This window comes from Marmota monax, unplaced genomic scaffold (assembly GCF_021218885.2).
Source record: "Marmota monax isolate L192 unplaced genomic scaffold, Marmota_monax_Labrador192_F-V1.1 WCK01_AAM20220418_F8-fsc00008, whole genome shotgun sequence".
Classification (NCBI taxonomy): Eukaryota; Metazoa; Chordata; class Mammalia; order Rodentia; family Sciuridae; genus Marmota; species Marmota monax.
Window position 1 is genome coordinate 2,447,928 of NW_026694432.1, and position 16,042 is coordinate 2,463,969.

Sequence of the window (16,042 nt, forward strand, 5' to 3'; positions counted from 1 at the left end):
TTTGCTTTCTACTGTATACAGGAGCTCAGAATGTAGGGCTTTGGACTATTGTTCTGTCCACCATGGGTCATTTCACACCCTCTCCTCTCCACAGAGTCCTCTTCAAAGTGGCATAGAGCCCGAGACTGTCTTCAAGCACAGGACCTGTGGTCATAGGTTTTCTGTGTGCTGTCTGTGTTGCAGAAGCATCCCTCTTGACTAACATGGGTGTCTGTCCTAACATCCACTGCCCAAGGTTGTGAACCATAGGTACTTCTTTCCTCTGGTGCCTGGGACAGAACAGCTGTCCTTCCTGTGTCCAAGCTTCAACTAGTTTTAGCCGTGAGTCACAGATGCTTTCTCCCTGCACTGCCAAGGACAAAGACTCCCTTCATGTCTGGTTCTGAGCTCTCATTTCCCACAACAGTGAATCTCAGGTGATCACTCCGTCTCTGTCTGGGCTCCCATAAAGGCTGTGCAGAGTGATGCATTAGGCTAGTACTTCCAAGGGCAAGTCTAGCCCACTCCTCTTGTTCTTGGTGAGGGTGGGGGTGGGGGTGGTGTTTCAGCAGCTTTCAACTAGCAACATTCCCTCTACAAGATCCTTCTAGATAGATTATTGAGGTATTTCACAGTAGGGGTACTCCCTCTGGTTATATTTGTGGCTATCTGAAGGTGAAGAGATTCCTTTCATTTATTCTAGGCTGTCTGGCCACCTGTGGGCTCCACAAAACAGCTGCCATGCCCAGAATGACTTTTTGTTCTCAATTTGTGTTAAACTACTTGGTCTCCTTCAGTGACTTAGCTGTTTCTGTTGTCTTTTCATTCGACCTGCTTTTCTTTCCAGCTGTTATTAAGGGAATGAGTGTATATGCTTTTCCTCTCTCTCTTTCTTTCTCTGTTGCCCATCTCCCCACTTCCTAACCTAGTCTGGGTTCAAGGTTAAGGAGCTCTGTCCTTATTTTCTACTTTGATAACCAAACTTCAAGTCTCTGTAGGTCTCAGACTCTCCAATGTTGAGTCTTAGAGCATTTATTCTGTAACTCAGACCTTTGGTCAGCTGTTCCTCCTTTTGGTGCTGTGGAAGAGTCAGGATTTCTGCCTCATTCCTCTCCACTTCAATCTTCTCTTAATTTTATCAAAATTTTAACACCAGTCTATAAGATCTCCCTGGAACCCATTTATCAGAGAGGATCTTCACTGTGATTGTCTTTCCTTTAGCAGGTAGCAACTTGCTATTGATTTTTACCTGATGCTTGCCACCATGATGAAGGTTTTCTGTGGTCCTATTTAGCTCCAGTCTTGTGTGTTTATCTCAGATGTGAGTACTTCTCAATCATATTAGTTTTCTCCATTGGGAGTTGGTTCTAATGGTCAAGGCCCAGTACAGTTTTATAATCCTCCATCAGGGTTAGAGAAACTGGGGGATTTTTTAAAAAATTAACAATGGGTCCTCATTTGTGTCCTGGGAATGATAGTTTCCTGCTCTCTGCCTGCATCTTAGTACTTTTGTCCTATAAGGTGGAAGGCTCTTACTATAAATTTTGCCTCTCCTGCAGAGCAGGCTCCTATCCTCTTCCTGGCTTGCATAAGAAGGAAAGTTTTCTCCAATTTTCCATCCTACCTTCAATCACTGTCATGAATAAGAAGTGAGGGTCACAGGCGGTTTCTCACAGGTGGTTGCAAAGTCTTTTTTTGTGTGTACACATTTGAGAAATTACTCTTTCATGTACACTCACATTTGGGCTTAATTTATACATTAAAATTTTATCTGATGTCTTCACACAACTTTGTATGGTGACTAATTTTCTGTGTTTTGCTCCTGGTGTGTCAGTGCTTTTATCCCATCTTCTTGGAAATTCCAGGCTGCATGTTTCCCTGAAATCTCTCCAAGGATCAAGTAAAGCTGTAATTTTGCTGATTATCTAATTTTTCCATATTCTTAAGTTTGTGGCACTTCAGATATTCTGGTGAAAGCCAGAATCCATAACATTATATTCGAATAAGTAGAAAATGTAAGTTTGAATAATGTTTCATTCATAATTTTTTCTTTTATAAATGCTGCCTTATATGAATTCTCTGGGGGGAAAAGAAAACTTTTGAAGTTCATGTAAACACTCCTACTTTGTTAGGTTTTCCCATCTTGACTAGGTAAAAGTGAAAGCATGTATTCTCATTGACTTATATGATAGGTGAAGATAACAACACATGAAACCACTTTTCATTTGCAAGATGAAGCATGCATTTTCATAACATTGCAGTCCCACACACATAATTACAGCATAACCATATTCAGAGAACATCAGAAAAATAGGATTTTAAGTTACTTTCTAAAGACCTAGTTGAAAAAACACCCTTACCCTCCCTCTCATACAAGGCCTGAAAAATCTTAAGGGCAAGTCAGAAGTATGCATTACTAAAGAAAGATAGCTTTCAACTTCAGTAGTAAATGCAATCATCTGGGAGAATTTTTTAAAATACCAATGGTATTCCCCACAACAGAGTATTTCTCAAGTGTTTCATAGATGATTTTAAAGTGAGTTGACCAGGTATAAAATCTTATATGAAGGGATACCAAAAATGCATGGTAAACGTGTGAGGTAGGAGATGGATACAAGGTGCAACCATTCATAGGAAAATAAATAAAAATTATGTTAAGACTTTTACATCAGAACTAACCCAAGAATTACTCTGGGGTTGATGCTGCTAGAAGAGTGGAGAAACTTCTGGATTGTTCCTCAAGTTATTTCATTGTTAATGTTTTAGTCACAGAATGGGTGACACTGGTGGCTATATCCATAATCTCTCTCCAGATTCTTCTGTGCTTATTTTGGCACCCATGGTTCTATGTGCTGGGAAAGAGTTTAGACAAACTCCAAGTCTCCTGGGAAAAACTAGGCAGGGCTTTGCCATAAATACCTGGAGATAAAAAGCACACTAGATTCAGGAACTCTGTTAGTCAGCTTTCTGTCACTGTGGCCAACATACCTGACGAGAACAATTTAGATGAGGAAAAGTTTATTTTCCCTCATAGTTTCAGAGGTTCAGTCCATGACCAGCTGACTTCATTGCTCTGGACCTGGGGTGAGGCAGAACATCATGGTGGAAAGACATGGTGAAGGAAAGATATCAGCTCATGGCAGGCTCAGAAGTGAAGAGACAGAAGAAGGAGCCAGGAGGAAAAGATATAATCATCAAGGGTATATTTCCAGTGACCCACTTCTTCTACTCATGTCCCACCTGCCTATAGTTACCACCCAACATAGTAGTCCTTTCAAATTATTAATCGAATAAGTGGATTAATCCACTGATTAAATCACAACTCACATAATTAATCATTTTGCCGCTGAACATTCCTGCATTAACACAGGAGATCTGACAGGATACCTCATCTCCAAGTCAAAACAAGAACTAAGATAAATGATAAGATGTATGGATTCTGACTCCACTGAAGCCTCATCCTATAGCCATGGTCATCAGATAACCTGACCTTTTATATATTACATAAACTTAAATGTACAATATGCACATAAAACTTAAGTATTTATCAGATGTATTTCTTAAATTTTCATTTTTCATAATTTTTTTCATTTTCATAATTATTTCCTCTCTCTTCAGCTCACTTCTCATTATTCCCTCCTATCCTCTCTCCCACTCTGGCTATACTTAATTACCTGAAGTGTTTTGAATTCATTACCTTCTCTTATGTCTACAAAGTCAAGGTGCTTCCTCAGCCTGGAAAACTTACTCTATTCCTTTGAAGTCTTAATTGGCTACTGTTTGCTTTGCTTCAAGACTCTTCTCAGTCATTATCAGATCTCCAAAACCTTCCTTGAATGGCCAACCTGAATTTTGTGCCTTCAATTTGTGCCTCCACATCTCCATTTCTTTCCTATCTATGTGCAGATTCAGCATTCAGAATCAATTCACCACAGTCCTTTTATTCAGCAGGAATGGTATGAAATTTATAAATGAGATTTTTTTCTTCTTTCCAGAGTGAGGTAAGTCATGTTGGTACTTGAGCAATGCCAGGTGCAATCATTCAGCTGAACAGAGTGCCACCCACAGGTTTGTATAAACAATCATCCCTTGGAATTTCCCATGGAAAGGGACTTAAGTATCAGCCTAGCAGAATCATATGCCCAGAGTTTGACAGCAGGAGTGGGGATCCCCATCTGACTCTGGAATATCTCGCCTTGACTGCAGAAAAACCGCTGAAACACTGTTAGAAATTCAGGTAACTCAACTGGAACTCTTTCTGCAGGGTCAAGAGTGAACTGACTTAGGATTACAGGCTCAAGTTAATGAGGGGATTTACTAGGGTTTAGGTTCATGGTTTTCTATTAATGGATAGTCTACTTATTCTATCCTTTCCTCTTCTTGCACCTTCTGAGAGGACTTCTGTCTCTAATTTCTATGGACTTGACTGACCTACATTTGAAGACTAGTGAGATCTGGGAGTGCAGAAGGATGTAATGCATTGGGCAGTCTTCATCATTGTAGAAGAAAAATATTTCTCAATCTTTCTTTATGGATCAGTTGAATGTAGCTTTGTGTCTCAGCAAATATTGGGCTCAATTTCTGGAGATGGCCTGAGAACAAGAAAAGAAAATAGTGTTTCTGTGCATGTTATTCCTCTATCACCTGTTTTTTCACAAAGGGAACTAATTCTTTGCAACCAGAGTACTTCTCCTTTAGTGTTGCTAGTTGTGAATAATAAAAATAGAATGAGAAAGAGAAAAATCTCATAATGAAATGTTTATGATGAGCTTTTTAAAAAATGTGATATCTGAATTCTTTCATTTTCTGAAATAAGCACTGAAAAACAAATACTGCATGTTCTCAATCATATATGGATGTTTAGAAAGTTGATTGTATACAAGTAGAGAGTAGATTAGTTGTCAGTAGATTCTAGGTAAGGAAGGGTAAGCAGGAAGAGAGGAAAGTCAGATAGTAGGTACAAAAATACACTTAGGAGGAATAAGTTCTAGTGTTCCACAGTACCATAGGTTCACTATATTTTACAACAATTCGTTATGTATCTTTCTAAAAAAAAACCTAGAAAAGAGGAGTTTAAAGGTTCCCAGCACAAAGAAATGCTAAACGTTTAATGAGAAGGAAATGTTATCCACGATGATTTGAATATTACACATTGAATTATCACATTGTACTCCATAAATATGTACCATTATTAGATGTAAATTTAAAATTTTTTCAAGAAAACTGAACTATATTTTACTTTCAAAATATTGCATGAAAGACTTAGTAAAAATATTTTAAATCATCTACTCTCAATAATAAAGAATGACATATCAGAAACACTTTGATTCTGCTTAAAATAAATGCATAACAAAAAAGGGATGGGTTGGGCATTGTTTCTGGGTCTTACTGAGTTAAAGACATTCATCTCTTCTTTTATGATCTGATTAACTTTTCTGGCCGGTTGAAGGTGATTTGTAACTTTTATAGTATTTAACTGACATATTTGCTTTCTGTTTGAACATTTGAAAATTTCTTTGATAAAATATGTATACACATGCTGTATGATTTTAAAAATGTTAAGTGTACTTCTCTGTAGCGTTAAGTGTAGTCATGTTGTTTTGCAACAATCATCACCATCCCTCCCTAGAAATCTTTCACCTTCCCAAATTAAAACTCTCTATTAAACACTAACTCCCATTGTTCAAATATTTTTTAGAACTCATCTATCTAGTAAGAAACATGTACCTAATTAGGATTATTATTTGAGTGAGATTGGAAATTTGGGGTTCATTATAGCAATATTCCAAAGGACAATGTTTTCTATATTATGATCAATGCTTGGGGCTGGGGTTGTGTCTCAGTGGTAGAGCACTTGTCTAGCATGTGTGAGGTACTGGGTCTGATTCTCAGCACCACATAGAAATAAATAAAATAAAGGTCCAATATATATTTGGCTTTCTTTTTAAATTGTTTTTTTAAAAATTATCTTTGGAGAACTGCAGAGTAGCTGTAGATAGACAAAGTAAGATGAGCATCTCAGTAACCTTTACCTCTTAGCAAGAGTTTTGTCCTCAGTCTAGTCTTGCCCTTCAACTGTGGAATAAGTTTGTATAATTACCATGGGGAAACTTCAATCCTATAAGGTGCCATATCCTGTAATTAATATTAATAGATAATATTAATTTGGTCACACTTCCTGCCTGAAACATAGTCTGTCATCAGCAGTGTCACTCATGTAAAGTAACTTAGAAGAAAAACAGGCAAAAATTTATGATGAAAAAATACAGAATATAGTTGTTATTATTTTTGTGGTGCTGGGAAAATGTAGTTATTACTAACTCAACTGGTTGCAAAAATATAAACATGGAAGTTGTAGTACCTTCCTCCATTGCTTGCTCTGTATAATACTTGCCTTCAGTCAGCACCTTAGCTAGATGAGGTCCTTCAGAGCTCTATCCACTGTGGATCTGAGCCCTTGAATCCCTACTCTCATTGGGTAACTTCAGGTCTCTATGGACCAGGAGTATTGGTCAAGTCACCTCTGTGACCCCTGGATCAGTCTCTCCAGTCATGCAGTGATGTACTTTTCTGATTCTTGGTTAAATGGTGTGAGAAGCTCCAGGTGGTTAGGGGAAAGTCTCAGCTTCTAATTCATCTCATTCATAATTGTGTCATATAGTGAAAACCTTCCTCTGTGAGATTATGGGACCTCCAAACACACTGCATTGAAGACTATAAGAAGGGAAGTAAACATTTTTTAAGTAGGTTATAAGGTCACATAATGAGAGGATCACCTTCCATATCTACTCCTTGGTTTCCAGGACCTTGCATTCTGCTATAGAATGAAGTCACAATCAGTTATCCACTAGTTTAAACAAATCCCACATGTTCTAGGGCTAGTGTTACACCTCAGCCTTCCTCAGGTTCTATCAAATCAGTTATATCTAGGTCATGGGCACATGGTAAGCCTGGTGAATCCCATGCCCCTGAGGACATTGATGCACTTCCTTTGCTATAAAATGAATTTCCTGGTCAGAGACAATGTTGCATGTGATTTACAAAAAAAAGGGAATGAAAAGACATTTTTATGTGTATGAATATCTGTGCATGATGAAGTGCGACCAGCTGGGATCTCACATCCAATGGGGAAACTTCAATCCTATAAGGTAGAGTCAGTATCCATCCCTTGAGTATAAATTAATGTTTCCTCTTTGATGGATGCCACCAGCTAGCCACGAGTCTCCTGAAATAATAAGCTGAACATTCAGGGATGATAGCTAAATAATCCTAAAAGCAAGGATATCCATATTGTTAATCCTATGCATGGCCCTGTCCCTCTGTTCCCAAATCCCCTTGCCCCATGTCTCAGCATTTTAGGCTGCCTTAGAGTGTCTTTAAATTAGCTTAAGAGTCTTTATAAATGTAGCATTTAATTATTGCTCCAATTCTGAAACCCTTAAAATTAGACCTTGGATTCAATTCTCATTTCCATCTCTTATAATTAGGGAAAAAATGAGCTTTTCCAGAGTTAGGATGGAGACCCCCTGGTTCTCAACTGTGGATTCATTGCTTTTAATTTTTCCTTTTCATCAGGTCAGTCTTCTAGGACAGTCATAAGAAGGTAGAGAACTTTGTAGTCTTTATAGTTACTTTTTGATCATACCAACCACACTATTTCCTTTCCTTCCTTGTGCCTTCTTCACCACCTGCACTTGATCCTATACCACCAATATTCATAATTTGAATAAATCTGGTGCTGTGGCATGCTATAGATTTCTTTTTCCATTCCTTTTAGTAGGGTCAACTGTGCCTTCCCCCAGTGCATGAGAAACCCAATTTCAGAAACACATGTTGGGAATCTCTTTCTGAGAACTACATTCAACACAAATTCCTGTTACCAGCCAGGATTTCAGCAAGAAATGAAAGACATGCTCAAGTTCAAGGAATATTAATTAAAAAGCTTATTTATAAATGTGCAAATAAGATGTAGAGCAGTTTGGAGGAGCAAAGAAGGACCCTGGAGCTAAGAAAAAGAGATTATGATCACCCATACACCTGAGGAAGTAAAGGCAGGAAGCAGTAACCAAAACTTATAGGCAAAGAGGGCTACAGGGTATGTTTTTTGTTTGTTCAATGTTTGGTTTTGTTTGTTTGCTTGCTTAATGATTGGACAAATAGCTCACACAGCAACCCAGCAGAAAAGTCTGAGAGAGCAAATATTCCAAAGTCATCCTCTTTCATTCCTGTAATCTGCTTATTATTTCACCAGAAGCCACTGAAAAGAGAGCCAATTGCTATTCAATTCTCACAAAATGAAACTAAGGATGTTTCATTTTGTGAGAAACAGAGAAAGGTGGAGAAAATGGAGATTGTATCTGGGGAAGCAAATAGGAGACAGCCAGCACATCTAATATATGCTGGACACACTACAGGATTCTGCAACATATTTTGAAGAGAAGTTATAATTCCTATATTAAAAATCCTAAAAATCTATAGCAAAGTCATGTACCTTAACAATTGTAGCAGAGAATAATATGTGTTCATAATTTACTAGGGTAAATATTAAATTTACCCTAAATAGGTAAATTAAAAATAATTGCATAGAAATCTAAAAGTTGACCTGTTCAAAATTTAATTGCTTTTCTTCCCAAGGGTCTTATCATGACTAGTGACATAATTTAGCCACCCAGTTACACATCCAAGAAGCTCAGAAGTCATGTGAAAATACATCTCTGCTATTCCCTCAATTCAGAGACTAATTTAATCTAGGAGTTGTACAGTTATTCTCTCTTTTATGTGGTGATATTTCGTTCCTTCCCCAGCAATACCTGTTTGGGTTGAAACACTCATCTGTTTGCCATGTGATGTTATTGCCTCCATTCCTTCCTCAGCCTTCAGAATCACACTTCAAATATGTAAATCTCTAAATACTGTGCCATGACTATAAATTCTTTATCAATAGCTAAAAATCATATTTTAAGCATTTTTTTGCTCCAAAACTTTATACAAACTTAAACACTTATATTTAATTAATTTAGGTATGTGAAATATATACTCTTATGTATTTTTCTGGATAGTAAACAGAGGTACAGAAATTACACAAATAACTCGGGGTAACCGTTAAGTAGTAAAGCCAGGGTGTGAGTCTGATTCCAAGGCTCTCACTTTTCATCTCTCTTAAATATTTCAACAATATTAAAAGTGGTAAGAAAATTAATACTTACAGTCCTTGAGTTCGTTACAGTACTTATACTTTATAGTATAGTAGTGTCAGGTATTATTCTGGTTACTTTAGATATTATACTCCATTAATTCCAACAATAAATACAATGAGAAAGAAATTAATTTTCATCCCCTGTATATAGCTGAGAAATGGAAACACAAAATTTTAGTAATTTTTCTAAACTCATACAGTTAAATGACAAGGGCAGAATTTTGACTTGGTTGGTCCTTTTCTAAGACCCTGCTTTTAACCCCTATGCACGTGACTGCTTAGACTGTTACAATTCCCTTGCATAGAGGATAAAACTTACATTCATTAACCTGGCATGTGGAGCCTTCGTAATTTGCTCTCTGCCTCACTCATCATTCTTACTAGGTTTTGCTCAAGTCCTCTTGCTCAGCAAGGCTTCCTCATATTGAATCTGATGTAGGTCCTTGTTGCCTCATGCTTCATGAGAAAGCCCCTCTCTCTTCACAAGGTTGCACCTCCTCACTAGTAAAGCCTCTGTGGACCTTCTCCCTGTTATTATATTTATGTGCTGGAGAGGGAAGTGCTCTCCCAGGTTGCTAGAACTGCCCGTGTACACAGGGTGGTATTTGCACATCATTGTTGCCATCAGCTATTTTTTTCCTCTTGTCTGTAACACTAGCACCTAGGAAGCTGGGTTGTTTTTTTTGTTTTGTTTTGTTTTTTTTGAGGTACCCATTGATAACTATCACATTTATCTGCTGAGTCAAAAATCAAACTATCATATGAATGAAAAGCCAATTTGATTGAGGAAGCCAATTTCATTTTCCCCTTTGCTTTTTATTGACCACACGAGTCCACACATCTATCTCTAATTACAAGTTCTCCATGAAGATAAAATTCGGAAAGCCATATTCCTTTCTGAAATGGCCACTCGGTTCTCCCCTAATAATAAGCCTAAATCTCTGTCTGTAAAGTTTTCTGTTTAAGTAAATGTAATTATATGTGACAGATGTTTGCAGTACAGAGACTTAGGAGATAAGGTTCTGTTCTCTAGGTCTGTCACTTTGAAAAAGCAGGTCATTCAATGAAGTCTACAAAACCAGAAAACAAATGACATCTAGCTTGGGAAGAACTCGCCCTTGAGTGGGAAAGACAGGTCAGTCTGGGCCTACTCATTATATTGCATATTCTTAAGGGTTGGGTTGCCAGAGTTAGCAAATCAAAATTTGAGGACACTAAATACTACAAAGGAAATGCTTATACTAAAACTTGCTTATTGTTTATCCGAAATTAAAATCTAACTGGATGTCCTACATTTTACCTGGCAAGTTTACTTGAGAGTTAATTACTATGAAAAGATGTGGAGGTGTTTGAATTCTGCAACTTCTTACTCCTGTTATCACTGTTTATGAACTTGCCTCATTCCTTATCACAGGTGCAATGAAAACTACAAGGGTACTTTTCTGCAGACTCTTTGTTGTCCTGTACCTCCTTCAGATGGTTACTCCAAGTTCAGGTATGATCTCTCACTTGTCCTTACAAACATAAGAAAAATGAAGTTTGCCAGGAAAAGCAAGGGTGAACTCAAAAAATAAGTTTTTTATTTACTTTTTGACAATTTCTTCTAAGGTTTAATATGTAGTAATGATATGAAGATGAGCACCATAGGATACGGCTTATATTTAGGAAGAATTAATCATTCCTAATGAGCAAGTTTTCTTTACTCAGATTTGTACTAGGTTCCAGGAAGGAAAAACAAATAAAGATAAATTAAAACTTGCCCTTGAGAACCTTTCATGTTGAGGAGACATGATTTATGTATTACTTTTGCAGAGAGGAAGTGGTGCAAGGAGTGGATCCATCTTGGAATCCCTGTGTGTTTTCAGAACAGTGTAGAATAAGATAAGGAAAGATGAAACAGACTAGAGGGATCTTGATAGAGGATGGGAATCTGCATTTGTCAAGGAATCTAGACAAGGCAGAAATAAATACAGGTATTTAGAGATCCATAAAATTCTAAGACAACAAATGACATAAAAGTATAGATATTTCTATTAAAAGCTGCACGTTAGATGAAAAACATCTTACTGATACAACATTAGGTGGGATTCAGTCTTTTGTTAATTAAAATAAAAAATTACACAAATATCATTGTACCTGTTTTAAGCATAACTGTGAGTGTGAACATACAAAGCATTTCCAGTAGAACTGCTGACCATAGTTTATGCACTATTTTACTATTATATTGAAAATGTTATTCTGAAGTAGTTGTCAATAACTTCTGCCAAATAGCATATGTGAGTTTGTCAGGTAGATGTTACAGGTATCAAAGTTTTTTTTATCTTTTCCAAACTTATTGCTGAAAAATAGGATTTTACACTGATTACTTTATAGTTTCTTATTAATGAGTATGGTTGAGTATCTTTCCAAAAATTTTGTATTTTCTTTTTCTCTGAACTTCCTGTTTATTTTCTAACTTCTTATTTCCTATTCATTGTTAGGCATTCATAAAAAGCAACAAAGAAAAGACTAACCATTGATTTGATTTTTAATCTGTTTTATCTGTTCCCTATGTTTATGACAAGTTTATAATTTATTAGATTTTTAAATCATATTTTGGATATATAAAATTTATTTTATTTTGAATTTTAATTTTATTTCATTGATTGCAAAATTGCCTGCCAAAGTTGTTATTTATTTTGTCCTCCACTTTTTCCTAATTGACTTTTAATTTTTAACTCACTTAATTTTTATTTTTAATTTTTAGCTATTTTCTAAGTCAGTTTCAGGTTCATGAAAAAATTATGCAGGAAGTGTATGGAGTTCCCATATAATCCCACTCCCTTATTGCCATCTGCCTCCCTTCCACACACACACAGTTTCACTTATTATTAACATTTTCTCTTTTTATACAAGGCTTGAGAGAGATCCAACATTATTTTTGTCCAAAAATAATTAATCAGTTGTCCTTTCCACTGATTAACTCAACTTTCTCCACTGATTCCAGAAGTCATCTTTTTCATAAACCAAATTTCCAGTGTGTCTGAATTTCTAAACTCTGTTCCATTGAGATCTCTTCATGAACTAATTTCAGATTTCAAAAAGATGATTATATTTATGCGATAAACTTTAATATTTTGTAGATATATTCCATATCCAATAGTTATTTAAAAATAGAGCTTTTATATAAAAAATTTCCAGAGATTGAAAGATCAAGATGGTGGATCAAAAGCAGGCTATACAAATGCCCGCTCCTCCAGTCTGGAGTAAAAGCATTGAGAGATCAGCTACTCGGCAAAGTTAAATATTAATTTTACTTTCTTCAATATCCAACTTTACAACCTACTATAGTATTATTCCCATTTTCACTTTTGGATGAGTGGAGCTACAAAGATAATTTTCTATAAGTTTTTATGGATTATTAGCATATGGTTTACTCTCAAATGGTCACTTACTCAAGATTATTATGTCTTCTCAAAGAAGGGTTAGGAATTGATCACAGTAGTTGAATATGTTGAGAAGTTGCTTTTATGCTGAGATTTACCCACAGTCTAGGGCACATGGTAAACACAAAGTAATTCACTAAAAAAGTCTCTGACATAAGAGTAGAAGATATATCTAGCCCAGCGGATATTCAAATATCAAAACAGAAATATGGAAACATGTCTCCGAAATTTTATAACTTTCCAATAGTTGAACCCATAGACAATGAAGTAGAAGAAATGTCAGGAAAAATTTCAAAAAGTTGATTGTCAAAATGATCAAAGTTCTGGGCTGAGGTTGCAACTCAGTGGCAGAATGCTTGCTTAGCATGTGTGAGGCACCAGGATCAAGTTACAGCACCACCTATAAATAAATAAAATACAGATCCAGTGACAACTAAACAATATTGAAAAACAATGATCAAAGTTCCAAGGAATGATCTAAGGGAGAAGATACACACAGAACAGGAAGATAAAAATAACCAAGAGATCAGGGAAAAGAATAAATTCATTAGAAAAAATAGATAAGCAAATGAGAATTAGTCATGATTCAAATATGAAAAATGAAACAAAATGACAGATGGTAGTACATACCCCTATAATAACAAGTTCAAATGGTCTTAATTTTTTATGAGTTCAAATGGTCTTAATTCTCCAATTAAAAGATATAGAATAGAATACTGGATTGAAAAGCAAGACCCAACAGTATGTTGTCCCAAGAAACACATCTCATAGGCAAAGATGTTCAGAGACTGAAAAGTGAAAGGATGCAAAATGATATCCCATGCAAATGGACTCCAAAACTAAGCAGGATTAGCTAATCCCATATACAGACAAAGCAGACTTCATGCCAAAAAATAGAACAGACAAACAATGTCAAAACATTTGATAAAGGAAACAATTGGTAAAGGAAACAATCTAACAAAAATATAATTATTTATTCCCCAAATGTCACTGCACTTAATTTCATAGAACAAACATTGATACAAAGGGACTGACAGGTCCCAATACAATAATAGTGGAGTACTTCACTACCCCATTCTCACTAACAAGTAATTCTGGCACAAAATCAAGAAAGACACATCAGATTTAAACTCTAATATAGCCCAAATAAATTTAACAAGAATATACAAAATATTTCATCCAAAAAAGCTTAATACACATTCTTTTCAGAAACTCATGGAACTTTCTCCAAAAGTGATCATGTATTAAGCCAAAAAGCAAACCTTATCTATTTTAAATGATCTCTTGCATCTTTTCAGATCAGAATGAAATGAAATTAAAAATCAACAATGAAAAAACACAGAAATTATACAAATGTAAGAAAGAGTTTCTTTTGAATGATAAGTGGATCACTGAAGAAACTGTGGAGATGGGTTTAAAAATTCTTGGAATCCGAAATATTAATAAAACATATCAGAATTTATGGGATACAGCAAAGGCAGTTCTAAGAGGGAGGTTTATATATATTAGTGCCTACATTTAAAAAAATCAGAGAGATCTCAAAAAAAAAAAAAAACAAACTAATGATACATTTCAATGACTTATAAAAACAAGAACAACACAATACCAAAACTAGAAATATGAAATAAATCATAAACATCAGAGCTAAACTTAATGAAATAAAAAGTAAAATAAAAATACAAATGATTGGGGCTGGGTATGTGGCTCAAGTGGTAGCGCGCTTGCCTGGCATGCGTGTGGCCTGGGTTCGATCCTCAGCACCACATACAAACAAAGATGTAGTGTCCGCCGAAATCAAAAAATAAATATCAAAAAATTCTCTCTCTCTCTCTCTCTCTCTCTCTCTCTTTAAAAAAAGATTTAAAAAACACAAATGATCAATGAAATAAATAGTTGGGTCTTTTGGGGGGGAGAAATAAACAAATTGGTAAAAACTTAGCCAAACTAACTGAAAGAAAGAAATACTTGCAAACCAAATTCAACCATTATTAAAAAACACATATTACATGATCAAATTGGTTTTATTCCAGAAGTGCAAGGATGGTTCAATGTATACAAATCAATAAATGTAGTATAGAACATACATAGAATCAAGGAAAGAAAACATAATCATTTCAATAGATGCAGAAAAAGCATTTGATGAAATTGAACATTCCTTCATGATAAAGTCCATGAAGAAAGTAGGTATAGAAGGAAAATCCTTCAACATAATAAAGGCTATATATGACAAAACCAAACTCAGCATCATACTGAATGGAGAAAAACAGCATTTTTTTTTTCAAATTCAGGATTGAGATAAGGATAGCTGCTGTTTTTGAAAGACATCAAGGCTCTTCTTCACTATAGTCCTTGAAATTTGAGCCATAGCAATTAGGCAAGGGAAAGAAATAAATGGATATAATAGGAAAGGAAGAAGTCAAATTACCCCTATTGGCAGCAGCAATCATATACTTAGAAGACCCTAAACATTGGTTCAAATGACACTTAACCCTGATAAATAAATTCAGAAAAGAAGCAGAATACTGAATTGATGTATAACAACAAATAGTTTTTCTATATACCAATAATGAATCTTTTAAGAAAGAAATTAAAAAATAATTACATCTATAATAGATTAAAAAATACCTAAGACTAAACCTACCAAAGGAGGTGAAAAACCTCTATAAAGAAAATTTTGAAATGCAGAAATTGAAGCAGATATCAGAATATGAGAAACCTCCCATATATTCATGGATAGGAAGAATAATTATTGTTAAAATGGACATATTAGCAAGAGTTGATCTATAGAGCAATACCCATAAAAATACCAGATATTCTTCATAGAACTAGGAAAAGCAATTACAAAATTTTTAAAAGACAAAACACCCAGAATAGCCAAAGCAATCCTGATCAAAAAGAGTAGAGCTGAAGGCATCACAATACAAATAACCAAATCAATAAGTGGGCAAATTAACTGAACTGAAACATCTCAAAAGAAGTACAAATGGTCAATAATTATATGGAAAATGTTCAACATCTTTGGCCATCAGGAAAATGCAAATCAAAACACTGAGATTCACTCTAGTTAGAATGCCAACCATCAAGAATGCAAATAATAATAAAGACCAGTAAGGATGCAGGGGAAAAGGAAATGTTGTCCATTTTTGGTGGGAATATAAATTAGTATAGCCACTATGGAAATCAGTATGGTGGTTTCTCAAAAAATATGATATATCAAGAACTATGTAATGTTTTGAACAACCAACAATAAAAAATTAAAAAAAAATTACCATATGATTCAGCTATACCACCATTGGTATTTATCCAATGAATGAAAGTTTGCATACTTAAGGACACATGAATACCCATGTTTATCACAGCACAATTCACGAAAGTCAAACAATCAGCCTTGATGTCTTTCAACAGAATAATGGATAAAGAAAATGTGATACACACTTACACG

The 16,042-nt window shown here is 35.4% G+C and overlaps 1 protein-coding gene across 3 annotated transcripts in view; it reads left to right on the forward strand.

Annotated features, from left to right (window-relative positions):
- The first annotated feature begins 4,073 nt into the window (after window positions 1-4,073).
- Window positions 4,074-16,042, forward strand: part of LOC124110091 (putative selection and upkeep of intraepithelial T-cells protein 1 homolog) — a 33,124-nt gene continuing 21,155 nt past the window's right edge. For all 3 annotated transcript variants that reach the window (XM_046469178.2, XM_058570773.1, XM_058570772.1), the window contains exons 1-2: window positions 4,074-4,216; window positions 10,590-10,670. In XM_046469178.2, coding sequence (XP_046325134.1) covers window positions 10,595-10,670 — 76 coding nt within the window. In that variant the 5' untranslated portion in view covers window positions 4,074-4,216; window positions 10,590-10,594. The remainder of the gene's footprint in view (window positions 4,217-10,589; window positions 10,671-16,042) is intronic.